Genomic DNA, 27,354 nt, shown 5'->3' with positions numbered 1-27,354 from the left:
ACACCTTTATATTTTTATTCTTTTAGTAGTTATGCTAGAACCTTAACATGCATATTTAGCTTAATAAAGTCTATAATTTATATCATTATCATTTTTCCAGACAAGAGAAGGTCTATATAACATTCTAACTCTGATCATCCCCTTCTTGACATATGTTTTTGTTGTTCAGTACTTTAGTTCTATCCTTTTCTTCTCCCAGATTGGCTGCTTTGCTTCTCTCTTTCTCATAAGTTTTATTAAGGTTTGTATTAGTCTGTTTCTGTTGCTTATAACTAAATACCTGAAACTGGGTAATTTATAGAATAAATACAATTTATTTTTCTTACAGTTTTGGAGACTGGGAAGTCTAAGGTCCAGGAGGCATATCTGGTGAGGGCCTTCTTCCTAGTGGGAATTCTCTACAGAATCCTGTGGCAACACAGGGTATCACATGGCAAGAGAATAGCAAGAGCTCTCTCATGTGCTCCTTATAAAGCCACCAGTCCACATCCATGATAATTCTTTACTCAATGAATGTATTAATTCATTCATGAGGGCACAGTCCTCATGATCCAATCACCCTTCAAGAGCCACACCTTTCAAATATCTCATTGGATTTCCCACCCTAAACACTGTACAGTGGGGATCAAGTTTCCAACTTCAGGTTTCCAACACATGAACTTTTGGGGGATACATTTTACTTTTAGCAGGGTTTAAATAACATAAACCAGAATTCGTCTTTTTAAAGGTATATCAGTGTGTAATGATTGTTTTCCATTCATTGTGCTTACTTCTAAGTACCCTAGGCATAACCAGGACTCTATGTAATCAGTGTTAGCTCTGATTTTACTTGGTAGTTTTTCTTGCTAGTCCTTTTTACTTTCCCAACATTGACCCAGTCCCATTCCTCCCTATTTTTATGCATTGCTTTCTATGACTTTATTATTCTTTCTCCTGGTTCTCCTCTTCTTCCATTTGTTTTCACTATTGCTTGCAGGAATGCATTCATGTAGACTGAATTCCTGACTGCTTCAGTTATTTCTCCATCTTCACAATTCATTCACTCTTTGGTTTGGCTGCTTTCACTGTATCTTTTATTTGCAGTTGTCTTGGTTCCTTCTGGTAGTTGACATTTCATACTGTTTTTTTACTTTTTAAACTTTTTTTTATTGGTTGAGTCAGAATTATTCTAGGAGACTTGATATAATACAAAAGTAGAGCTATTTGGTCACCCTAAATGGAAAGATAAGCTTGTAGGTCTCTTTTTGGGAAAGGTACAGACCTAAATGATATGTGACACTTCTGATTTACCAAATACAAATTTGTTATCTATAAACCCATTTGAAGTTTTGAAAACAAGTTTATTTGTTGAATTTTGTGTAAATAAAAATCAGTGAAGAAATGAGCATTAAATGGTGATCTTGGATGGTAAATGTATATTTAAATTGTAGCACTACTGAACAAAGAAAATAATGGCAATTATTATGTAACTTGGAGTTTTATGTTTTACTATTATCTATTTTTTAATTCGTGTTTATGTTCAATATTGTTTGTTAGAAATGTTGGATGTCAGATTTCTTTGAAATTCTGTTTAACAAATAGAAAAAAAATAGTGGTACTGTCAGTATAGCCAATTTAAATGTAAATCTTATAATAATAATAGCTAATAGTTATGTGCTTATTAGGAGCCATGTATGCCACTAAGCACTTCACGTGTATTATCTAGTTTAATCATTGCAACCTTGAGAATTGATTATTACTATTTCTAATTACAGATGAAGAATCTGAAGCTTAGAGCAGTTGGATGATTTGCAAAATGTCACACAGCTAGTTGGTAGCAATGCTGTGATTCCTATCAGGCTGACTGACTCCAAAGCTTGGGCTCTTAATAACTGTTTACTTAGTTTGTGATTCTTTCTTGAGGTTGTCTAAATTTCAATGAAAATAAGCTTCCCTTTCATTTTCAAAGATCTTTCTTTATGTCTTTTTCCTGATTGTTTTATGATACAGATAGCATAGGGCTATTTCTCCTTTATTTTATTTTACTTATCTTATTGTTTTGGCAGCTGGTTGGTAAGGGGATCTGAATCTTTGACCTTGGTGTTATCAGCACTATGCTTTCCCAAATGAGCTAACCAGGCAGCTTGTTCCCCTTTATTTTAGTAAAGTTAAAATAGCAAAGGATTTGGAATTTTAAAGACTTTTAATGGTAAGTAGAATATAAGGAAACTTTTCTTTGGTAGCTTTTTATTTCAATTCATGATGTAAAACCACATTCAATTTTCTTTTTGGAGTCATTAGAATAGGTTTATAATAATTCTCTGAATTGGAAAAAGCAGCATAACTAACATAAATGAATACATTTTACAAAATTTTGAATATATTGGTCTAATAAACCTAGATGATCTTATTATCACATACTTTTAGAGCAGGAAATGTTGCTATAAAAATATTCTCTTTGCTTATGTAAACATTTATACATTTAAAGTTGAGAACTCAATTTCTGTCTGAATTTTCTAAGGGAAAAGACATTACATTATGAAAATATTAATATCAAGAAAGATCAACAGCAAAATTATTGCTCATATATCCCACGATTTTATGACATAATAATATTGCAGGAGGAGAAAAAGGTAAGTTGAAAAGTGGCTATTTCATCTATTTTCCATATTTTAAGATCATTGAATTCTGTTGCCACAAAGTTACCCTTAAATCTACTGTGCCTGATAGCTAATTGTCACTCAGTGAATATGGTACAAGGAACTGTATTTAATATCTCTGTGAAGTGGTCACTGTCTCTGCTTGAATGCCTCTTCTCTTGTGGAACTCATGACTCCCAAGGTATCTTGTTTCAGTATTAGACAACTCTTTTTCTTAAAATGTCCTTAAACTGATGCAAATTTACCTGCCTCCTGCCTATTTACTATTCTCCCTTTTCCTATTATTTCTTTTCAGTTTTCCTTTAAGTGTTTTCTAGTAAGGATAAAAGTTCCAAGTACTTTTGACTGTTCTTATTGTTTAACTTCAAATTCACTTACTTTCCTTTGAAGTCATCTAGGGACCTTCTTCAGTTTGTGAAAATTTTTTTCTCTTTTTTAATATGGTATCTAGAACCAAGCTTAATATTCTGGGTATTGTCTGACTGTATATAATAAGATTCTTTCTTGTACTAGATAGTATATGTTTATTAATACAAAACCCAGAATTTCATTTTTTTTTGTAGCTACATTTCAGTTTACTAATTTGGAACCTGTAGAACTCTGGATTTTTTTCTTCAATATTTTATATTTAACTTAAAATCTGAAGATTATAGAATGAAAATTTAAAAATGCCTGCATTTAGAGTAAGGATAAGTCATTCTCTATTGAAAAATAAATGACTACTTCAGTGAGAATTTTCTCTGCATTTGATTTCCTTGGTCTTCTCCTGAATATTAATCAGCAATGAAAAATATTTTCTAATATATACATGTTAGAAAAAGATGTGATAACAGAATAAGATAATATAATTATTTTTATAGCATAACAATTACAAATCTGAAAGCATGTGAGAAGTATTTATTTAGAATCAGTACAACTAATGAATATAATTATTTTAAAATATACTCAGGAAAAGGTGAAAAAAGCCTTTGTTTCTCATTAATGTTTTATTCATCAATAGAATTTATTTATAGGTAATATTTTGCTTTACATGTTAGTAAAAATATGCAAAAATTAAAGTAAGAAAGATTATTTTCTCAGTCGATTTTTTGTGGAAAACATATTTTAGAAATATTATTAGTACATTATTTTAAAATCTTCTTTCATAGTGCTATCTTACATTATTTGAAAGGAGGAAGAAGTTTATATTAGATGACTTTTAAATTAATATCAGGGTGCTTATATCATTGCATTATTTGCTTTGCTATTGAGATTACTAAGGTCAAAGATGATTATATTTATTTATTTAATTATTTAAACTTTTATTTTGTCGATATACATTGTGGTTGATTATTGTTGCCCCTTACAAAAACCTCCCTCCCTCTTTCCTCTCCTCCCTCTCCCCCCCAACAATGTCCTTTCTGTTTGCTTGTCGTATCAACTTCAAGTAATTGTGGCTGTTATATCTTCTTCCCCCCCCCGCCCCCGGATTTTTTTTTTTGTGTGTGTGTGTGTGAATTTATATATTAATTTTTAGCTCCCACCAATAAGTGAGAACATGTGGTATTTCTCTTTCTGTGCCTGACTCGTTTCATTTAATATAATTCTCTCAAGGTCCATCCATGTTGTTGCAAATGGCAGTATTTTATTCGTTTTTATAGCTGAGTAGTATTGTGTAGATGTACCACATTTTCTGTATCCACTCATCCGATGATGGACATTTGGGCTGGTTCAAACTCTTGGCTATTGTAAAGAGTGCTGCAATGAACATTGGGGAACAGGTATACCTTCGACTTGATGATTTCCATTCCTCTGGGTATATTCCCAGCAGTGGGATAGCTGGGTCATATGGTAGATCTATCTGCAATTGTTTGAGGAACCTCCATACCATTTTCCATAGAGGCTGCACCATTTTGCAGTCCCACCAACAGTGTATGAGAGTTCCTTTTTCTCCGCAACCTCGCCAGCATTTATCGTTCAGAGTCCTTTGGATTTTAGCCATCCAAACTGGGGTGAGATGGTATCTCAGTGTGGTTTTGATTTGCATTTCCCGGATGCTGAGTGATGTTGAGCATTTTTTCATATGTCTGTTGGCCATTTGTATATCTTCCTTAGAGAAATGCCTACTTAGCTCTTTTGCCCATTTTTTAATTGGGTTGCTTGTTTTTTTCTTGTAAAGTTGTTTGAGTTCCTTATATATTCTGGACATTAATCCTTTGTCAGATGTATATTTTGCAAATATTTTCTCCCACTCTGTTGGTTGTCTTTTAACTCTGTTAATTGTTTCTTTTGCTGTGCAGAAGCTTTTTAGTTTGATATAATCCCATTTGTTTATTTTTCCTTTGGTTGCCCATGCTTTTGGGGTCGTATTCATGAAGTCTGTGTCCAGTCCTATTTCCTGAAGTGTTTCTCCTATGTTTTCTTGAAGAAGTTTCATTGTTTCAGGGTGTATATTTAAATCCTTAATACATTCTGAGTTGATGTTAGTATATGGTGAGAGGTATGGGTCTAATTTCGTTCTCCTGCATATGGATATCCAGTTATCCCAGCACCATTTGCTGAAGAGGCAGTCCCTTCCCCAGTGAATAGGCTTGGTGCCTTTGTCAAAGATCAGATGGCAGTAAGTGTGTGGATTGATTTCTGGATTCTCTATTCTATTCCATTGATCAGTGTGTCTGTTTTTATTCCAGTACCATACTGTTTTGGTTATTATAGCTTTGTAGTATAGCTTAAAGTCGGGTAGTGTTATGCCTCCAGCTTTATTTATTTTGTTCAGCATTGCTTTGGCTACGTGTGGTCTTTTATTATTCCATATAAATGTCTGGATAGTTCTTTCCATTTCTGAGAAAACTGTCTTTGGAATTTTGATGGGGATTGCATTGAATTTGTATATCACTTTGGGTAGTATGGACATTTTCACTATGTTGATTCTTCCAATCCAAGAGCATGGGATATCTTTCCATCTTCTTGTATCCTCTCTAATTTCTCTCAGCAGTGGTTTGTAGTTCTCATTATAGAGATTTTTCAACTCCTTGGTTAACTCAATCCCTAAGTATTTTATTTCTTTGGTGGCTATTGTAAATGGGCGGGCTTTCTTGATTTCTTGTTTTGCATGTTCACTATTGGAGAAAAGAAATGCTACTGATTTTTGTGTGTTGATTTTGTATCCTGCTAAAGTGCTAAAATCATTTATCAATTCCAAGAGTTTTTTTGTAGAGGTTTTAGGCTGTTCGATATATAGGATCATGTCATCTGCAAACAGGGATGCCCTTAATTTCCTTCTCTTCTCTGATTGCTCTGGCTAGTACTTCCAACACTATGTTGAATAGGAGTGGTGAGAGTGGGCATTCTTGTCTAGTTCCTGTTCTTAAAGGAAAAGCTTTCAGCTTTTCCCCATTCAGGATGATATTGGCTGTGGGTTTGGCATATATGGCTTTCATTATGTTGAGATACTTTCCCTCTATACCTAAATTATAGAGGGTCTTTGTCATGAATGAGTGCTGAATTTTATCAAATGCTTTTTCAGTATCTATAGAGATGATCATATGGTCCTTGTGTTTGATTTCATTAATATGGGGTATCACATTTATTGATTTGCGTATGTTGAACCAACCTTGCATCCCTGGGATGAATCCCACTTGATCGTGGTGAATAATTTTACGTATGTGTTGCTGTATTCTGTTTGCTAGTATTTTAGTGAGGATTTTTGCATCTATATTCATCAAGGATATCGGCCTGTAGTTTTCTTTTTTGGTTATATCTTTACCTGGTTTTGGTATCAGGATGATATTTTCTTCATAGAATGAGTTTGGGAGATTTGCGTCCGTTTCAATCTTTTGAATAGTTTGTAAAGAATCGGTGTCAATTCCTCTTTGAATATTTGGTAAAATTCTGCTGTGAATCCATCTGGTCCTGGGCTTTTCTTTGTTGGGAGCCTTCTGATCACAGCTTCAATCTCCTTTATTGTTATTGGTCTGTTCAAATTTTCTACGTCTTCATGGTTCAGTTTTGGGAGCTTGTGTGTGTCCAGAAATTTATCCATTTCCTACAGATTTTCTAATTTGTTGGCATATAGTTGTTTATAGTCGTCTCGAATGATTCCTTGTATTTCAGATGAATCAGTTGTAATATCGCCTTTTTCATTTCTAATTTTTGTTATTTGAATCTTCTCTCTTCTTTTTTTTGATAGCCATGCTAATGGTTTGTCAATTTTATTTATCTTTTCAAAAAACCAACTTTTTGATTCATTGATCTTTTGTATTGTTCTTTGGGTTTCAATTTCATTCAGTTCTGCTCTGATCATAATGATTTCTTTCCATCTGATAACTTTAGTTTTGAATTGTTCTTGTTTTTCTAGTTCTTTAATGTGAAGAGTTAGGTTGTTCACTTGCCATCTTTCCATTTTTCTGAGGTGAGCATTTAATGCAATAAATTTCCCCCTTAATACTACTTTTGCAGTATCCCACAGATTTTGGTATGATGTATCATTATTTTCATTAGTTACAATAAATTTTTTGATTTCCTGGTTGATTTCTTCTTGGACCCATATGTCATTAAGTAGAATGCTGTTCAATTTCCATGTGTTTGTATAGTTTCCATAGTTTCATTTGTTATTAATTACTAGTTTTAATCCATTGTGGTCTGAGAAAATATATGGGATAATTCCAAGTTTTCTGAATTTATTGAGACTTGATTTGTGACCTAATATGTGATCTATCCTGGAGAATGATCCATGTGCTGATGAGAAGAATGAATATTCTGAGGTTGTTGGATGGAATGTTCTGTAGATATCTGCCAATTCCAATTGGTCTAGAGTCTTGTTTAGATCTTGTGTTTCTCTACTGATTCTTTGCCTAGATGATCTGTCTAATATTGACAGTGGGGTGTTCAGGTCCCCTGCTATTATGATATTAGTGTCTATTTCCTTCTTTAGGTCTAACAGAGTTTGTTTTATAAATCTGGCTGCGGCAACATTGGGTGTGTACATATTTATGATTTTTATGTCTTCTTGATGCATCATTCCTTTTATCATTAAGTAGTGTCCCTCATTGTCTCTTTTTATGGTTTTTAGTTTAAAGTCTGTTTTGTCAGATATAAGAATAGCTACTCCAGCTCGTTTTTCTTTTCTGTTTGCATGGTAAATCTTTTTCCATCCTTTCAGTCTTAGTCTATGTGAATCTTTATGGGTGAGGTGGGTCTCTTGTAGGCAGCATATAGTTGGGTCCTCCGTTTTGATCCAGTCAGCCAGTCTGTGTCTTTTGATTGGGGAATTTAAGCCTTTTACATTAAGAGTTGTTATTGAAAGGTGTTGATTTATTTCTAGCATTTTATTGGTTGTTTGGTTGTCTTAGGTGTCTTTTGTTCCTTGCTTTCTGATTTAGTGTTTGGTTTCTGTGTTTGTTGGTTCCTCAGGTTGTAGACAGCGTTTTTCTTTGTTTGTTTTCTCTTCATGAATGCCATTTTTATTATACTAGTGGGTTTTGATTTTTCTTGGGTTTTTGGCAGTGGTAGCTATTTTTCAGGAACCAAACCCAGTACTCTCTTGAGGATTTCTTGTAAGGGTGGTTGTGTGGTAGTGAACTCCCGCAGTTTTTGTTTGTCTGAGAAATATACTATTTGCCCTTCATTTCGGAAGGATAGCCTTGCAGGGTAGAGTATTCTTGGCTGGTGATCTTTGTGTTTTAGTATTTTGAATATATCATCCTATTTCTTTCTAGCTTTTAGGGTTTGTTATGAAAAGTCTGATGTTAGCCTGATTGGGGCTCCCTTATATGTGATTTGATGGTTCTCTCTTGCAGCTTTTAAGATTCTCTCTTTGTCTCTGAGTTTTGTCAATTTGAATATAACATGCCTTGGAGAGGGACTTTTTGGGTTGAATACATTTGGAGATCATTGAGCTTCCTGGATCTGAATATCTATGATTTTTCCTATACCTGGAAAGTTTTCTGCCACTATTTTGTTGAATAAGTTTTCAATGCAATCTCCGTTTTCCTCCCCTTCTGGGATACCCATGAGTCGGATATTTGAGCGCTTAAGGTTGTCTGATATCTCTCTCAGATTTTCTTCAATGTCTTTGATTCTTTTTTCTTTTCTTTTTTTTTTTTTGGTCTGGTTGTGTTATTTCAAACAGCCCATCTTCAAGTTCATAGGTTCTCTCTTCAACTTCGACAAGCCTGCTGGTTAAACTCTCCGTTGTGTTTTTTATTTCGCTGAATAACTTCTTCAGTTCAGCAAGTTCTGCTATCTTTTTTTTCAGGACATTGATTTCCTTGTACATTTCCTCTGTCAGGTCCTGTATACTTTTCCTTGTTTCATCATGATGTCCACCTGAGTTTTCTTGTATCTCATTCAGTTTCCTTAGAATTATCACTTGAAATTCCTTGTTAGTCATTTCAAGGGCTTCTTGTTTTTTTTATAGGATCTAGAGTTTGAGATTTATTAACTTTTGGTGGTGTACTTTCTTGATTTTTTGTATTTCTGGTATCTTTTTTTTGATGTTCATTCTTTGTGGCAGGGGGTTTCACAGTCCACCAGTTTGAGTCTATTGACTAACTAACATGTTGCTGTGGTTGCCAATTTGGTATGGCTACCTCCGTGACTGCTCAGTTGGCCTCTCGTGCCTTGTGTGTGTGGTTGCCTCGGGTCTTGGGCCTCTCCGGGGAGCCACCTCTCTGGTCAGCTTGGACTCTGCTGGGCTGCTGGATCATGGGACGTTACCACTGGGTGTGTGGTATCTGCTGAGCTTCCACTTCCCGTGCAGGACTTCTCCCTGTTCCGTGCGCTCTGGCCCAGGCTGTTGTATCATGCAGTGGTGACCCCACAGGTTGTGTGGTTTCTGTTGAGTCTCCTCCTCCCTACCCGGATGTCTCCCCGCTCTGTGTGCACTGGGCTGGGCTGGGACGTGTCTTCTGCAACCCTTGTCTATCAGCTGGGCCTTCAAGACCCTGCTTGGCACCGCCTCGCTCAGGTAGTCTACCAGGTTTCTGCTAGGCGCAGATGACCGGTCACTCTGGGTGCCTTTGTAGCACTGTGTAGATCTTTCCTGGGCCTTATTACCTTCCTCCTGGTATCATGGTGATTTGTGTGCTTCTCTTATCTCCCACACCAGAGCGTGAGCTCCTCGAGGGTGGAGCCCGCAGCACACGGTTCACCTTTGAATCCCCCCGGTGCAGACCGAGTCCAGTCCCCGCCCACAGTCCGCTCTCCGGCAGGTTCAAGTGAACTCGGGATCTCTCTGACCATGCCCTTCCTAACCAGAAATCAGTTAGGCATTTTTCTGAACTGGTGGCAGCAGAGATGGTATCTGCCTCCCGGTAACAGGAAGTTTACTGGCGGCCGGAGCCCAGGGTGCGGTGGAGTGACAGCCAGCCCAGCCCGTACTTCCTTGCCCTCCCAACGCTGGCCGGGGACGCCCCATGCCACCAGCCCCGCTAGAGAACCGCAGAGGGAGTGGGAGGGGAGGCTGGCCTGCAGGCCCTGAGAAGCCCTTCACCGGGGCAAGCAAGTGGGAAGGTTCAGTGAGGAGCCAAGCCGGGCAAGGAGGACAGGCTTGGCCGAGCCGGGCCAGAGCCACCACCACCTGAGAAAATGGAGGTAGCCCCAGGGCCGGCGAGTGGCCCTGTGGGGCAGGCGGAAGCCTGGCGGGCGTCCGCCCCCCTGAGCAGGGCCAGGCTGGGCGTCACTCACAGGGCTGTGCCGGGTCGGGCGGCTCCTTCTCTGCCTCTGCTTTGTCACTGTCCCCATTCTCGGCCGCTGCCTCCTCGGGCTGCTCAATCGGTCCTCCGGTGCGGCTTGGGCGCTCCCAGGAATCTTCTTTTATGCCGGCCTGAAACCTCGAATCCTGAATAGGGCAGCTGGCTGCCTTCAGCGCAGCCCCGGCCTTCGGGATCCTGGCAGCGTCAACAGCAGCCCTGGCGCCGTGTTCCCTGTTTAGAGACTCACTTTTGCAGCTCAGAAACAGTTCTTTTCCTGCTTCATACTTCAAAGCTGTTGTCTGTAAATGAGGCAGCCTCTCCTGCCAAGGGCATAGTGGCGGTCAGCCCCCACGACCGGCCACCAGCAGCGGTCCTCCCTTAAGAGATGGCAAGAGGAAGGTCCACAAGTTTCCCGGCTGCCTGAGGCCCAGTGGCCGCCTTTTTCACCTCAGCTACTCCGCGCCAACCGCCGCAGCCACCGCCATCTTAGGATCTGCCCGAGGAGACTGATCTTTTTTTTTTAAACTGTGGGATAGCTAATATAATAACATAAAGAATTATAATTGGTATCAGTGTGTTTAAAAATTCTTTTTCATTAAATATGTTCTCTTTTTATTTATTTATTTATATTTTATTTTATTTTTATTTGATTATACATATTCATGGGGCATAGAGCTGACCATCAGCACCTGTTCCCATAATGTGGTGAGTAAGTCAGTGCTTTCAGCCTACTCACAACCTCATATTGCAGTTATTCCTATGTCCTCCACCCAGCCTCTCTCCAGTGCCCCCTCCCTCCATGCCCCCAGCCCTGATAACCGTTGGTCTGTTCTCATCCTGTGCAAGTCCAACACATCACTGTGGCCTTTCTTTCCTTCCTTCTTTCTCTCTTAGCTCTTATTCATGAGTGAGGACATGCAGTATTTTTCCCTTTGAGCCAAGTTTATTTAACTTAACATAATTTTCTACAAGCTCATCCATGTTGCTGCAAATGGCAGAATTTCATTCCTTTTTACAGCTGAGTAGTATTCCATTGTGTATATATACCACATTTTCTTATCCAGTCATCTGTCAATGGACATTTAGGTTGGTTCCATATCTTAGATATTATAAATATAGCTGTGATGAACATGGGAGTGCAGATATCCCTTCAACATGATGATTTCCATTCCTTTGGGTACATACCTAGAAGTGAGATTGCTGGATCGTATGGTAGTTCTATCTGTTGTTGTTTGAGAAACCTCCGTAATGTTTTCCATAATGGCTGTACTAATTTACAGTCCCACCAACAGTGTAGAAGAGTTCCCTATCTCCACATCCTAGCCAGCATTTGTTATTCTTAGTCTTTTTGATAATTGCCCGACTAACTGGGGTGAGATGATATCTCATAATAGTTTTGATTTGTATTTCCCTGGTGATTAGTGATGTTGAGCATGGGGACTATGTATTGTTGACCATTGTGCCTTTAGTGTTTAGCACAATGCCTAGAATCTGGTAAGGGCTTAATTAGTATTTATTTAATAAATGCCTGAAGGAGCTAAAACATTTCCTGTATTTTGAAACATCAACATTGGTTTATATTTTATAAGGTCAAAAGTTTTTTGTTTTGGGTGGGGGTGGCTGGCCAGTATGGAAATCTGAGCACTTGATCTTGGTGTTATCAGCACCTTGCTCTAACCAACTGAGCTAACTGACTAGCCTGGGACTCAGATTTTTTTAAATGTAAAATATTATTTCTGTATTTGTACAAAGATAGTAATATGTTGACATCTTAACTTTTTAGATAGTAATATGTGGACATCTTAACTTTTTAGTCCACTTTCAGGAAAATAATTTTTGAGACTGATAGTCCTTTCTTATCTTCACATACCTCTACCACTACCATTTTGTTTTCCTCTTGTATCTTTTCCATTTCTAATTATTATAAGTTATATGACAAAATATTATCTCAGTATTATGCTATTGTATATCACTGTTATTCGCTATACATGGAAAAACTCTAAAAGATAATGATTGGTAATTCTTGAAATCTTTGTGTGTTGGAAGAGTGAGTAGAGAAGATGTGAATGTTCCAAAGAGCAGAAGTTTTGACTGCTTCTTGTGTTCTTTCCTAGTGAGATCTAACATGCAGATTAAATTTGACCATATTTAAGGGTAATTTACCTCTAATTATATATATGCTTTGAAATATATATTTTAGAAAATGTAAAGGGGCTGGCCCGTGGCTCACTTGGGAGAGCGTGGTGCTGATAACACCAAGGCCACGGGTTCGGATCCCATATAGGGATGGCCGGTTAGCTCACTGGGTGAGCGTGGTGCTGACAACACCAAGTCAAGGGTTAAGATCCCCTTACCAGTCATCTTTTAAAAAAAATAATGTAAAAATATAAGTTTACCCAGGGGCTTGTTTATCTATTGTATCTATATGTAATGTGATTCTTTTTCTTTCAAAAATCAACTCTGTGAAAATAAGTCTGATAAAATAAAAATCTTGAAGGATCAAAAAGCATTTATAATTAAAGCAGACCTTGTGAAATTATTGGTATTTTTTGCATATTTGGTATAAGATAAAACATAAAAGATTTTACTCAAAATGAGGATTTGTGCGACTGCTTTTTCTATCAGAGCATCCTGTAACTGAAGAAATAAAATATAAAAAACTATTTTTCATTTATTTACCTTATAAGTAGTAAAAACAATAAGGATTAAATTGAATGAGATAGTAAAAATATAGGGACTTTATTGTATATGGCATTTCTCAATGCTTTATTGTCATAGCAAATATTTGTTCCTAATATGTAAAAATTTTTAATTTAAATTTTGAGGGAAAATAGACTCTTTCATTTTCCAAAGTACAAATATTTCAGCACATATATGCTAAATGGTAGTTTCCCAGTGATTATTATGACATGGAATTATTAAATTTTTTAATTATTTTGTTATATTCACAACTAAATACTGACACTGACTGTGCATACATGTGTGTGCCTGCTTGTGCAGGCAAGTAAGTAGGAAAAGGTAGAGATGACTTATAAGTGTTGGATTTGGATTACTGTGTATTTGGCAGAGATGGTAATCACAGAAGCTGCTTATTATGATGAGCAGATGATGATTTCAGTTCCGGACAATTGGAGAAAAATTACCAAAAGATAGTAGAAATTTCAAAATGGAATTTGTAATACAAATTATGGGTAGAGATACAGATTTGCCAATCATCCTCATTGTATTATTTCATTTTTGTTGCTTATAACAGAATACCTGAAACTGGGTAATGTATGAAGAAATGAAATTTATTTCTTACAGTTTCAGAGGCTGGGAAGTCCAAAGTCCAGGGAACACAGCTGGTGAGGGCCTTCTTGTGGGTGGTGACTCTCTGTAGTGACACAGTATATCACACAGTGAATGGACTGAGCAAGAGATCTACCTGTTCCCTTGCTCTTCTTGTAAAGCCATTATAACTACACACATGGGTACAGTCATCACAATCTAATCACTTCTTAAAGGCCCCACCATTCAATTACAATTATAGGATTTTCCATCCTCTTAACACTGTTACAATAGGGATTAAGTTTCCAATACATGAACTTTTGGGGGAGACATTTAACCCATAGCATTCATGAAGGTGATAATTGAAGTGATGAGGTGCTGTACAAGAAAATATAGACATGAGAAGAAAATTCAACCAGATCTTTGAGGAACACTTAGATTTTGGGAGTGAGGCATTATAGAAGAGCCAGAGGAGAGACAATTATTAAAGTAGGAAGTAAGTTAGGGAATTTATATGACAAAAAAGGACAGAGATTAAAAAAAGAGAGGACGTAGAAATATATTTATTTTTATAGAAGGATGGTCACGATAAATTATTAAATGAAAAATCAGATTGTAAAATGGTATGCATAATATGTTTTGTGTAACTATTCATAAATATATGTACATACATTCATAGTAAAATATTTATGTTGGTTAACTCAAGGTGGTGAGATTTTGAGTGACTTTGTTTTCCCTTTTTTTTCTTAGTTGAATTTTCTATTATTCTTTGATGAGCATGCAGTATAATTTAAAAAGATATAGTGAAATTGCAAAAATGTTTTTAAAAGGAAAAGATGATGGAGAAGAATGCAGGTCAAGAACAGGACTTTGTATTTAGTTAATAAAAGGTATTGAGAGAGTAAGTTTTAAATATAGTGAGTATTGGGAGAGCAGCTTTGATAGCAGATGAAAGTTAAGTTCCATGGAATGAGGGAAACGAGACCAGGTAGTAGTATTGAATGAATACTAATTCTACCCTTTCCAGAACTTTGGTGGTAAAGGGAAGAAGAACAATTGGTTGGTAGATTGAGAGGATAGCAGAATAAGGAACATTTTATTTTTGAACAGATGCATATTGTTAGAATAGTTGAAAGATCCAATGGAAATAGAGGAGTTGCAAAAATACATTGATGAGATAATTAATATTAATTTCCAGGAGCAGAAAAGCAAAGGAATTCCAGCCATAAACAGCTGGTTTATATTGATGAGGAAGAGAAATAATTATTTCCCCATGAAAAGGAAGAAAGAATCGGTGATGAAATAGATCAGGAATCAGAAAACTTTTTCTATAAAGGGACAGATAGTACATATTTAGGGTTTGTGGCCCTCTACTCCTTCACAACTACTCAACTCTGCTGTTACAGCAGGAAAGGAGCCAAAGACAATATGTAAATGAATAGTGTTCCAGTAACACTTTCATTTACAAAAGCAGACAGTGGGCTGAATCTGACTCACAGGCCATAGTTTTCTGACCTGTGAAAGGGAAATATTGAGGTATACAGGAAACAGATTCAATAATTTTATTTGGAAGTCCTGTATTTTTTTGGTGACATATGCAACTAGGGGGTGAGGGAGATAGGTATTTAGTACTTGGGAAGATTGGAATATATGCTGTGGGGTATGTGACATGGGGTTTGATTGAGATAAATAAAATAGTTGCAGGTCAACAGAAAAAGGTCCCATTTGACAGTGGTCAGCACATGTTCTATGGACAATGTTGGGGCAGGAGCAGAAACTTGTATTGTATGACTATACATTGTTGGAGATTGGAGCTATAAATATGGTGTAATGGAAATGGGTTGAGAGAATCAGGGTTTATGAGGCCAGATGGCTAACCTTGGAATCAAGGCCATATGGGAGTTAAAAGACATCAGAAGGGGCTTTATGGATTGTAAGAATAGGAAGGAATTGAGAATTGGGATATAAAAATGAGAGTCAACATGAGGTAGGTAGGAGAGAGAGAACAGAAGAGGTGAAAAGATAGGAGATTACGGTCACTGAGGGTAAATTTAGAGCTCAGTATTATGGAGAAGAAACTGTTCCTAGTGACAACAAAATCCTCAATGTGTTGTGCCTATAAGTAGTTGAAGTGGAGATTAATTTAGTATTCAGGTGATAAGAGAATTGTAAAATTTTCTTAGTTCTATCTGTTTAGAACGCTCTCACAGGAATTGCTACTCTACTGCTCTTGCATTATGCTAGACTTGGATTAAGCTTGGGTGAACCCTGTGGTTTGCTACTGTCTTGGCTGCTACCTAGGAAAGGAGGCACAACTTTTATTTCTGAATCACAAGCCCATCTGGAATAGATCAGTCCTTCCCAATTCTCAACTTAGCATGCAGCCTCAGGATGGGGAAGTGTAGGACTCAGGGCCTATTCTCAAACACGCATGTCAAAAATCTGCTTTTCTTCCAACTCCCTTACTTATGGGATCTTTCTCTTGGCAAGGAGAGAAAATGCAAGGGAAAACTGGCTATCTCTGATGCTGTTTTCTTTTTTTGCTTTAATGTTTGATCCTTAACTTTAGATAGTGCCAGGAAATTGTCTCTTATTCTATATATATTTTATAGTTTTAGCTGCCCAAATGCAGCTGAATGGAAATGAGAATATGGAAAGGGATTTCAGTGGTAGTGTGCTGCAGAATTTTTAATAGCTATTATGAACAAAAAGAGTAATTGGTAGGCTGACTTAATCTTGGGGTCCCAGAGATGAGAAAAAGGGCAAAAAGTAACCAGCCATAAAGGTCCATGTAGTAAGTACCTCTCCCCCACATCAAGAGCAGCTGAAGGAGGTGTGAATTGAGAAGGTTGGTAAATTTGGTGTGGGATAGGCCTAATTACTTTACTCCATTTCTTGGCTTTTTAGATTCAGCTAATGTACTAACTCCAACATATGGTACATAAAAATTACTTATAGGTGGTGATTTCTTGAAATTGTCTTGGAATGCTCTTTGCTTATATTGAACCCATTGCTCTTTCTGTTGTTTCCAGGATCTCAGATTTCTGGCTAGTACTGACCTTTATGTATTCCTCTTTTTGGCTGATTAGACTTTGGCTTCCCTCTATGGTTTTCATGTTGTCACATTTTTACAACGTTCTTTCTCTGTGGTGCCTCAGAACCCTCTGTGCTTGGCTAATCCAGGGCATTCTTTTCCCTTTACCTTCCTAAAGTGGGAAATTCCTACACATGCTAGGAGAGGGAGTTTAGTCTTTTCAGATTTGTTTCTCACCATGTTCATCTTCTTTTCCCCATGTCTTTGAGAGTTTGCCTCAAAAAGCTTTTTAAATTTAGAAGTTCACTTTGTTTTCAAAAAACAGCTTTATTGAGATAAAATTCACATGCCATACAATTGATCAATTTAAAGTATAGAATTCAATGGTTTAGTATATTGACAGAATTGTACAACCATCACTACAATCAATTGTAGTGTAGAATATTTAACTCACCCCAATTAGCAGTCATTTCGCTGAAACCCTCCTAGCTCTAAGCAATCACTGATATATTTTTTGAGTCTGTAGATTTGCCTATTACGGACATTTCATATAAATGGAATCATACAGTATTTGTCCTTTTTTGACTGGCTTCTTTCACTGGGCATGTTTTCTATGTTACAGCATGTGTTAATACTTCATATCTTTTTATGGCTGAATAATTTTTCATTGTATGAAAATACTACATTTTATGTATCCATTCATCAGTTAATGGACATTTGGGCTGTTTCCACTTTTTGGCTAAGAATAAAAATAATAAGTATGATAATATGCTAAATAAAAGCATGAGAATAACAAGCATAAGAAAAAAGCTCCTATGAACATTTGTGTACAAGTTTTTGTGTGGACATATGTTTTTATTTGTTTTGGGTATATACCCAAATTTTGGAATTGCTGGGTAATTTTGTAGCTCTATGTTTAACTTTTTGTAGAACTGTTTTCCAAAGCAGCTGTACAATTTTACATTATAATGAGTGAAGTATGAAAATTCCAGTTTCTTCACATCATTGTAACACTTGCTATTGTTTGTCTTCTTGATTCTATCCATCCTGTGTATAAATTATTATCTTTGTGCAATGCAAATACAAAACCATGCATTTGCTTTCCCAAAGGAAAAATGATGTTGAGTGTCTTTTCATGTGCTTATAGGTCATTTTATATCTTCTTTGGATAAATGTCTAATCAGATCCTTTTCCATTTTAAAATTGGGTTATTTGTCTTTTGATTATTGACTTGTAAGAGTTCTATAAGTTTGATCTACTTTTGTCTAAAGTTATGATTAATTTGAATAACATTATTTCTTATATATGGGATCTGTGTTAGTCCATTTCTGTTGCTTATAACAAAATACTTGAAACTGGGTAATTTATAAAGAAAATGAAATTTATTGCTTACAGTTTTTGAAGCTGGGAAGTCCAGAGTCCAACTGGTGGTGGTGACAGTGACTCAGAGATCTCACTGCAAGATGGTGGCAGCAGAAAGAGAGAGACAGACTATTCATGCTTCCCTTTTAAAGCATTACAAACCACACTATGACCACCATTTTTAACCCATTCACTATGATGTGGTCCTACAATCTAATAACCTCTTCAAGGTTCCACCTTTCAATTACTGTAATAGGATTTCCCACCCTCTTAACAGTCACCATAGGGGCCAAGTTTCTAATACATAAAACTTGGGGGACACAATTCAAGCTTCAGTGAGTTTTGGGGGGACATAATTCAATCCACTATATTCTGCCCCTGGTCCCCCAACACTTATGTCCTTTTCACACACAAATAGATTCATTTCATCCCCAAAGTCTTAACTTGTTTCAACTCAAAAGTCCAAAGTTCAAAGTTCCATCTGTGATTTAAAAACAAGTTATCTATTTCCAAGTTACAATGGTGGGACAATCATAGGGTACATATTCCTGTTCAAAAGGGAGAAATAGGCCAAAAGAAAGAGGTGACAGGTCCCAAACAAGTCTGACACCCAGCGGGGCGGGCATTAAATCTCAAAGCTGGTGAATCAGGTACCTTGACTCTGTATTCCATGTCCTCTCATGCTGGTGTGGGGGGTGGGTCCCCAAGTCCTCAGGCAGCTCCGCTTCTATGGCTTTCCTGGTCTCAGGTGATCTTTAGCTCTTGCAGGCTGGTGTTCCACTCTGGTAGCTCTGGTCTGGGATCTCCATGGCAGTCCCACTCCCACGGCTCCACTAGGCATGGTGTTGATGGGGTTTCTCTGCTACAACTCTGACCCCACATTTCCACTCAGCATTGCTGTAGTGAAGGCTCTATGCGGTGAATCCACCCCTATGACAGATCTTTTTCTGGGCGCCCGGGCTTTTCCATCCGTCCTTTGATATTGGCGTGGAGGCTCCCAAGCCTTCAGATCTCTGGCATTCTGTGAGCCTACAGATCTAACACCACATGGATGCTGCCAAGACTTCTGGCTTGTAATTTCCAAATCTGCGGATCCAGCCACACCTGGTGCCATGTTAGCTGTGACTAGAGCAGCCAAAGCAGCTAGGATGCTGGTGCTGGAAGCAGGTTCCTGAGGTGGCCCTGGGCAGTGAGTCCATGGATGGTGCCTCAGGCCTGTTTCTCAAGACTAATCTGTCTCCCTAGGCCTTTGGACCTGAAATGGAAGGGCTGGTCCCAGAGGCTTCTGCAATGCCTTCAGTGCCTTTTCCATCTTCTCTTGATAATCCAATACTCCTGTATTAATCTTCTTAGTACCATTGAATTTTTCTTCTGAAAATGCTCTCTGCTTCTCTACTGCATGGCCAGGCTGCACAATTTCCAAATCTTTATGCTCTGCTTCCCTTTTAAATTCTGACTTTATGTCATGCCTTTGCCACCATAACTCAGCGTAGGCTGTTACAAGTAGCCATGCAGCTTCCTTAATGTTTTTCTGCTTAGAGATTTCTTCCACCAAATACTCTGGTTCACAATTCCTAAGTTCCAACTTCCACAAAGTCCTAGGGCATGGACACAGTGCAGCCAAGTTCCTTGCCAGTTCACAAGGGTGATCTTTGCCCCAGTTTCCAATAAATTCCTTATTTCTATATGAGACTTCCTTAAAATGGTCTTTACAGTCCATATTTCTATCAGCATTCTGCTCGCCACCACATAACCAGTCTCTGAGACATTCCAAACTTTCCATCGTCTTTCTGTCTTCTTTTGAATACTCCAAACTCCCTAACCTCTCCTCGACACCCTGTTCCAAAGACATTTCCACATTTTCAAGTATCTGTTATAAGCAACACCCAACTCTCTGGTACCAGTTTTCTGTATTAGTCTGTTTCTGTTCCTTATAACAAAATGCTTGAAACTGGGTGATTTATAAAGAAAACAAAATTTATTGCTTACAGATTCTGAGGTTGGGAAGTCCAAAGTTCATCTGGTGGTGGTGACAGTGACCCAGGGATCTCATATTGCAAGATGGTGGAAGCATAGAAAGCAGAGACAGAGACAGAATTTTCATGCTCCCCTTTTAAAGCCCTCCAAACCACACCCTTGACCCCCATTTTTAATCCGTTCACTACAGTGAAGTCCTACAATCTAACCACCTCTTTAAGGCTCCACCTTTCAATTATCATAATAGGATTTCCCACCCTCTTCAAAGTCACCGTAGGGGCCAAGTATCTAATACATAAAACTTGGGGGACACAATTCAAGCTTTAGTGAGTTTTGGGAGAACATAATTCAATCTACTACAAAATCTTTTTTTTTTTTTTTGATATGTTTATCTTACATCCCCGATTAAGCCATAGTTCTTAGAGGACAAAGAATCTTACATTCTGTTTTATGTCCTTGTATACCTATAGTTAGTGTGGAGTGAAGTACATATGTTTAATAATGCTTTCTGAAAAAATTGACTACAGATCTGAAAAATGAGCAGTTTTAATATTTGAATTTAGAGAAAGAATTCTTAGGTTTTCTCTTTTCTTCCATTTATTCTATTGTCTTAGCTGTATAAATTTTAAAGCAGTAAAATAAAAAAGTTAAGTGCTATAATGTCTTTGGATTTAAGCATTGTCTGATGTCACAACAAAATATAATATGAATATAATATTTTAATGAATGATTGTGAATTTTTAATGTATCATAACTATCTTTGGGATCTATTTAATTTTGGTATATACAGTGTTGTTTCAATACATCTTTTGAATGTATGTTATTCCAACCTACTGAGAATTTCTGTTTAAAAAACACAAATACTTTTATTCGACCTGAATATTTTCCTCAGGAATATGTTTTGCCTTTGGCAATGAAAACTTTCTTTCAGTGTTTTCCTTAATATGAATGAAGTCTTTAAGGGAACTCTTTACTATGCAAAAAAATTAACAATTGTTTCTATTGAAGTTGATTTGGTAACACAAAAATTATGAAGTTGCTGTATTAGCTTCAATCAGTTCAAAAAATGGAGTAAAATTACACTAGGTGGCGCCAATACTTTGACTCTTTATTGACACAATACCTTGTTTATTCGTCTATTTCCATATTCATTTAAATGAATGTTTAAAAATCATGTGGCAAGATATGAAAATTTGTCTTCTAGTTTATTTAAGCAAATCTAAATTGGAAATTTTAGTTCTTCTGGAAGTTCTGCCCAATAGAAATCATAGCTTAAAACTATTTTATTTCTTTTATTTTTGTTTTAATTTTTTTAAGTTCATATATTAATATTATTTTTCATTCTATGATGTTGTTGCAGAGCAGTTGGTGGGGAGGGAGAGAGGGGAAGGGGGAAGGAAATAGGGTAGGAGAAGGAGGAAGGAGGAGGGGCGGTGTTGAGGCCTGTGTCACCCCCCTCCTTCCTGCAGGGGAGACTAGGGGGCTTCCAGCAGTATATTGGTCATTGCTAGGCTGGTTGTGGGTGTTGGGGGTGTGCGACTGAGGTCTGAGGCCCCCCACTGCCCCAGCTCAGGAGAGCCTGGGGCGCTTTCTGCAGCAGCTCAGTGGTTGTCACTGGGCTGGTTGTGGGTGTCAGGGGCATGGCTGAGGCCCCCATCCCTCCCCCATCCCTGGCTTGGTAGCCCAGGGGATTTCCAGTCCTTCTATGTTTATTAGGTGTTCTTTGGTGTTGTGAGACCTTTACTAGTTAATACCAAACTTCTCTGTGGGTATTTTATTTTTTCTTCCAGTTCTGTGTTGGATTATTTGTTGTTCCTACCACTTAAATTCTGCACAGGAACCAATTTGTTGTCCTTTGCTTACTTCTAAAGTGGGGGAATGTAGGGCCTTAAAAACTAACGTCACCTTAAATGACATTACAAGTGGCACCATTATGGGCCCACAAGGGCATGTTAATGTGGCAGCCTAAGATGGCGACAGGAGGAAGTAGCGTGGGAGTGTCTGCAGGAACCTTGCCTTAGCCCTTATTGGCCAAATACGCACTTCCGCACTCGTGAACACTGCGTGATTGCAATAGCTGGGCATTGAGATAGGATGCATGCTCTTGTAACCTTTAAGCTGATTGGAGGATGTAAAAAACCTCCCTTCCCCATTTGCCTTTAAAAGCAAGTCCTTGTGTGATAATAAACAGAACTGCTCGACAGAACCCCCACCACGTCTGAGTGTCCTTTAACGGGCTGGTTGGGGCTGGCGGCTGTGCTCACCTCTCTTCACGGCTCTCTTCCCCCATCTCCTCCCAACGCGGACCAGAGGGAAAGAGGAATCTGGGCCATTCGCTCGCCCACCAAAAGGAACGAGGCTAGGGCTGTTTGGTTGGCTGGCCACAGACCGACGGGAACTTCCTGTAGGGGACCAGCACTCAAGCTCTGTGGTTGAGCTAAATTGTTGCTTTGCTGCTGATTCCTGGGGAATGCTTTTTGTGCAGCTCAGGTTTTAAGGGTTGACTTTATAGGTACTTTCGGCTCTCATGTGATCTGGTACACCTGGGTTGCATAGAAGCTCTGGTCTGGGCCTGAGTCTTTTCAGCAAACTGCACCCCCTGCAGTTCTGTATTCCTGACCAGTCTCCACTGAGTAGTCCTATGCTGACTGGTGGGCAGATCAGCTGTCCATGCTGTGCCCCAGTGTTCTCCTGATGGGCCCGTTTCCCCACCGCCTGCACTACAAACACGTCCCGTGGGGTGGGCTGTATATCTGTAGTGGATTGAATTATGTTGCCCAAAACTCAGTGAAACTTGAATTGTGTTCCCCAAGTTTTATATATTAGAAACACAGTACTACTCTGACTGTTAAGAGAGTGGGACATCTTATTATGGTAATTGATAGGTAGAAACTTGAAAAGGTGATTAGATTGTAAGACCATGCAGTAGTGAATGCATTAAAAATGGTGGTCAGGGGCATGGTTCTGAGGTTGTTAAAAGAAGAGGAGAGTCTGCCTCTCTCTCTCTCTGCTCTCTGTGCTTCCACCATCTTGCAAATGTGAGACCTCTGGTTCGCTGTCACCACCACCAGACAGACCTTGGACTTCCCAGCCTCAGAAACTGTAAGCAATAAATTTTGTTTTTCTTTATAAATCACCCAGTTTCAGGTATTTTCTTATAAGGAACAAAAATAGACTAATACAGTGCCAGTCCCTAATAATGACTCACCAACCTCTGAGTGTCTCCTTTTTTTCAGCTGTTGTGGCTCCCCATTCCTATGTGGGTCCCCAGGATCCTTGTTAGTAGTCTTGCTGGTCTGGGAGCCACTAAGGCCTCTTCTCCCCTGCAGCCTCCAAACAATTTCATCCAAAAGGCACAGCTGTGGCTTTTGCCAGCTCATTCTCTGTGCGCTCACCAGCTCCAGTTTTGAAGCAGCTGGGCTCGAAATGGTCAGAATGGTTCTTTCTTTCTCTCATCGTGGCTTCTCCTGCCTTCATGCACTCTGTAGGTGTGTCTTCCTCTTCCCCTGAGCTCTAGTGGCCCCAGCTTGGCTGTTATTGCTTTCTAATAGTTGTAAATTGGTTGATTTATGGGAGAGAGTAACTCTGGGAATGGTCTATTCTGCCATCTTGACCGGAACCGATCCAAACTATGTATTTTAAAACGTTGTTTAAATTCTAGTCACAAACTAGAGAGTTTAAAGTTTAAATTCTAGTTGCAAACTTTTATGTTATTTCTCTTCATTTATCTATATAAATTTATCCAAATTGTTAGAATCTTAGAAGTTATATTTTAAAGAGGTAATTTATGAATTAGGTTTTTCTCTGAATTACTGTAAATGAGCAAAATTATGCTAAGAAAAGATTAATAATGAGGACACAAAAGGGAAAAATAATTTATAGTTTTTTGTGATATTTTTTGGTTTTCTCTTAAGGGAGGATTGTTCCATTACTTCTGATGCAAAAATTTTACTTTTTCATTTATACTTGCTAGTCTTTAATATTTATTAAATTATTTGATTGCTTGACAATTCATTGCAATTAGTAATATGTGGTGGTGGCCTTGAAAGAGCTTGGATTTGAGGATGAATAAAGATTTAAGGAATATTGTCCACAATCAAATGTGTTTTTTCCCATAAACATAAATTAGTTGTTTATGTTACAGTTACTGCATCTGATTGTTTACTTTTTTCATTTTCTAAGAAAACTTTTCCAACTTTTATATTATGGGTTTCAGATAAGAGAAAAAAGGTATCAAGAAAGATGGGAGGAAAGGATGGAATCATTAAAAGATAAATGGTCAAAATTATGTATGAGAAAAGGAGTGAGGAAGAGGTTGGAAATATTTAGTTATTGCTTAAACAATTATTTACTATTTTTTGGAAGTGCACCTGATGTCTTCATGTCTAATTGTAATATATTTTATATGAGTATCAGTGAGTTTTACATACTAAAGTCATACTGATTCATGGTAAAATGTTAAGAACTATATAAAATAAACAAAGCTTTGGATTTATTTATGGTTTAGAATGAAGAGTTCAGGCTTCAGAATCACACTGCATTCAATTCCTTGCCGCATCACATACTAGCTATATAACCTTGAGCACATTATTTTACCATTCTAATCCTCAATATTCTTCCTTCCAAACCTCTAAAATATGAATAATAATATCTAAAAAAGGTTATTGTGAGAATCCAGTAAGATCTGAATACATGTATGTCCTGCTTAACACAGTACTTGACACTTGTTAATACTCAGTAAGTTATATCTGTTATTATTGTTATAGAGCACAGATCTGGCTGCCTCCCCCACACAAATAAACAAACAACCCAAAAGTCAAATGTTGGTGAAAATGGAAGCGAGCTTTTATTCAGGGATACTGGTGACTTGAGGAGAGATATTAGGCTAACCTGTCTCTCTGGTAAACATGAAGGTGAATGGCCAGACTGAAGCCATATCAAAGACTCAGATTTACTGAGGGGTTTTAAAAGAGTGTGTTGAAGGAATGGAACATGGGAAATGAAAAGCAGGAGGGAGGGGGACACAAGCTGTGGGGACTCCATGCAAGGAGCCAGGTGCAATGACTCACCAAGACTCCATCTGGTTTCTGCTCCCATGCTTGCTATTATCTCAGGGTCCTATTGGAGGGGTGGAATCAGCATGGTTTTATTGACATCTTCTTTGGTTTCCCAGGGTCTGGATAGGATGTGCAAGTCTGCAAGTCTGCAGCTTCAGGCTGGCTGGAAAACAACTTTACATTAATGTAAATAATGTCATCTTGACCCATAACCAAGGTTCAAAATATCAAATGACCATGGGAAAAGAGGAAATTCAGAGAAGTTCATGCTAAGAAATACACTGTTTCCTTTTAAAATCTTTTAGAGCTCATGCACTTTTAGGTCCCAACATGGCTTCAGTCCTGCTCACTCCAACACTGTAACTTATTTAATGAGCAATTGGTTGAAGACTCACTATATGCTGTGGATGGAAAAATACTGAATAGGGTAAAGCATCTTGAATCAAAGTATTCACACTCCTTGATGGAAGATGTAAATATGTAAGCAATTATACAGTGAGATCCAAATAGGTGCAATGGTACTTCAGAGGAGAAACTCATTGGTTCTCTCGGGGGATGACAGAAGTCAGGAAGGGACTTCGTAATAGTTTGTTTATGTTGCTTATAACAGAATTCCTGAAACTGGGTATAATGAAACAGAATTTATTCCTTAAAGTTTTGGAGGCTCGGAAGCCCAAAGTCCAGCTAACACATTTGGTGAGGGCCTTGTTGGTAGGTGGTGACTCTTCACAGCAACACATGGCAGATGGCCGAACAAGAGAGAGCTAACTCCTCACTTATCCTTTCAAAGCCGTCAGAACCATGCCCATTACTTGATGAATGGATCAATCCATTCACCAGGGCAGTCCTCACAATCTCATCACCTCCCAAAGGCTCAACCTTTCAATTTCTGTAATAGGATTTCCTACCTTCTTAACACAGTCATAGCAGGGATTAAGTTTCTATGAATGTGGGGGAACATTCAGTCCGCAGCAGAATCCAAAGTATGTTTGGGTAGTATTTTGAAGAATGAGTAGGTGTTTGTCAGATGGTGTAGAACATTCCAGGCAATGAGGATGTGTAAGCCATGAAGGTGTGAGAAAGCAATTTTAATTTTTATCTGTAGGTGATGATGATCCAGTAGATATTTCAAGCAGGTGATTCACAAACAGATTTGTAATTTCAGAAAGATAGGACAGGCAGTTATGAGTCAAATGGACGGGATCTGGGGGGAGAGGAAAGAGGGAGAAGTCATGAGGTGATGTACAGTGGTTGACATTGTGAATGCCTATATTAATATAGTGAAATGAGATTGGAAATGAGGGAAAGGTGACAAATACCAAGGTGTTAGCACTGATTTTATCTAGTGATTAAGAAAACAGAAAAATCTGGACTGGAGATTTAGGAACCAATCTTTGAGTTAAGTTATATAATCCATAGATAGTGAGGATTGAATCTGGGATATTGATGGCATTTGATGGTAAGTGGAAGAAGGGGAATCCAAGAAAGAAAGAAAGAAAGGATTAAAAATGCAGGATTAGAATGAGGCTGAATTTCAAGAAAGTTGTAGATGAGAACTGAAAATTATCTAATGAAGCTTACAGAATTTTGAGATCATTGGCTACTAGAGCAAAGCACTTCTGATAGACTGGATTGAAAATAGCAGATGACAATGGATTGAGGAATATTTGGACAGTAAAGAAGAGAATCCTGTGAATACAGACAGCTCTTCAGGGAGCTTCGTGAAATGGAAGGCAGAGGATAAGCTCTTCAATGGCTAGAGTTTTGTTTTGTTTTGTTTTTTCCCCTAAAGGAGAGACTATATAGTCCTTGACAGTATAATTTTCTAGATGTGCTATTTACCTTTTGCTAATTTAGGAGTATTGTCAAAATAAAAGCTAGGTTAATGATTTTAAATAACGTGATGATAATTAAGTTATTACTATTTCAATTCAATAAACATTTACTGAAGTGAGTATTGTGTGCTCAGCATTATATTAGTTGCATTAGGGCTTCAGAAGTTTAAAAACCCTGGTGTTTATTTGCCATATAATTGGAGACACAAATCACATTCAGGAAACAATTAGAGAATTATATATATATATAAAATTTATAAGATATATATGTAGTTTGTTTTTTGTTTTCTTTTGTTTTTGCAGCTGCCTAATAAGGGGATCTGAACCCTTGGGCAAGTCATTATTTAATTGTTTGTTTTTTTCCTGTTATTTAAATATTTGGATTCAGGTAGTGAAAGTTTGGATAGGGATGGAGATCAATTTTTATGATTTATGTTCTTTTAAAAATGAATTTTTGTGTGTGTGTGTAGTTGTGGATTTTTTATTTGCTAAATCTTGTTTTTCCTAATA

The 27,354-nt window shown here is 37.8% G+C and overlaps 1 protein-coding gene across 1 annotated transcript in view; it reads left to right on the top strand.

Annotated features, from left to right (window-relative positions):
* STPG2 (sperm tail PG-rich repeat containing 2) overlaps nucleotides 1–27,354 on the top strand; it is a 452,805-nt gene that overhangs the window by 29,445 nt on the left and 396,006 nt on the right. The window contains exon 6 of the mRNA XM_063107464.1: nucleotides 2,501–2,612. Coding sequence (XP_062963534.1) covers nucleotides 2,501–2,612 — 112 coding nt within the window. The remainder of the gene's footprint in view (nucleotides 1–2,500; nucleotides 2,613–27,354) is intronic.

Source organism: Cynocephalus volans, chromosome 9 (assembly GCF_027409185.1).
Source record: "Cynocephalus volans isolate mCynVol1 chromosome 9, mCynVol1.pri, whole genome shotgun sequence".
Taxonomy (NCBI): domain Eukaryota; kingdom Metazoa; phylum Chordata; class Mammalia; order Dermoptera; family Cynocephalidae; genus Cynocephalus; species Cynocephalus volans.
This window is presented reverse-complemented; position numbering and strand designations above follow the sequence as displayed.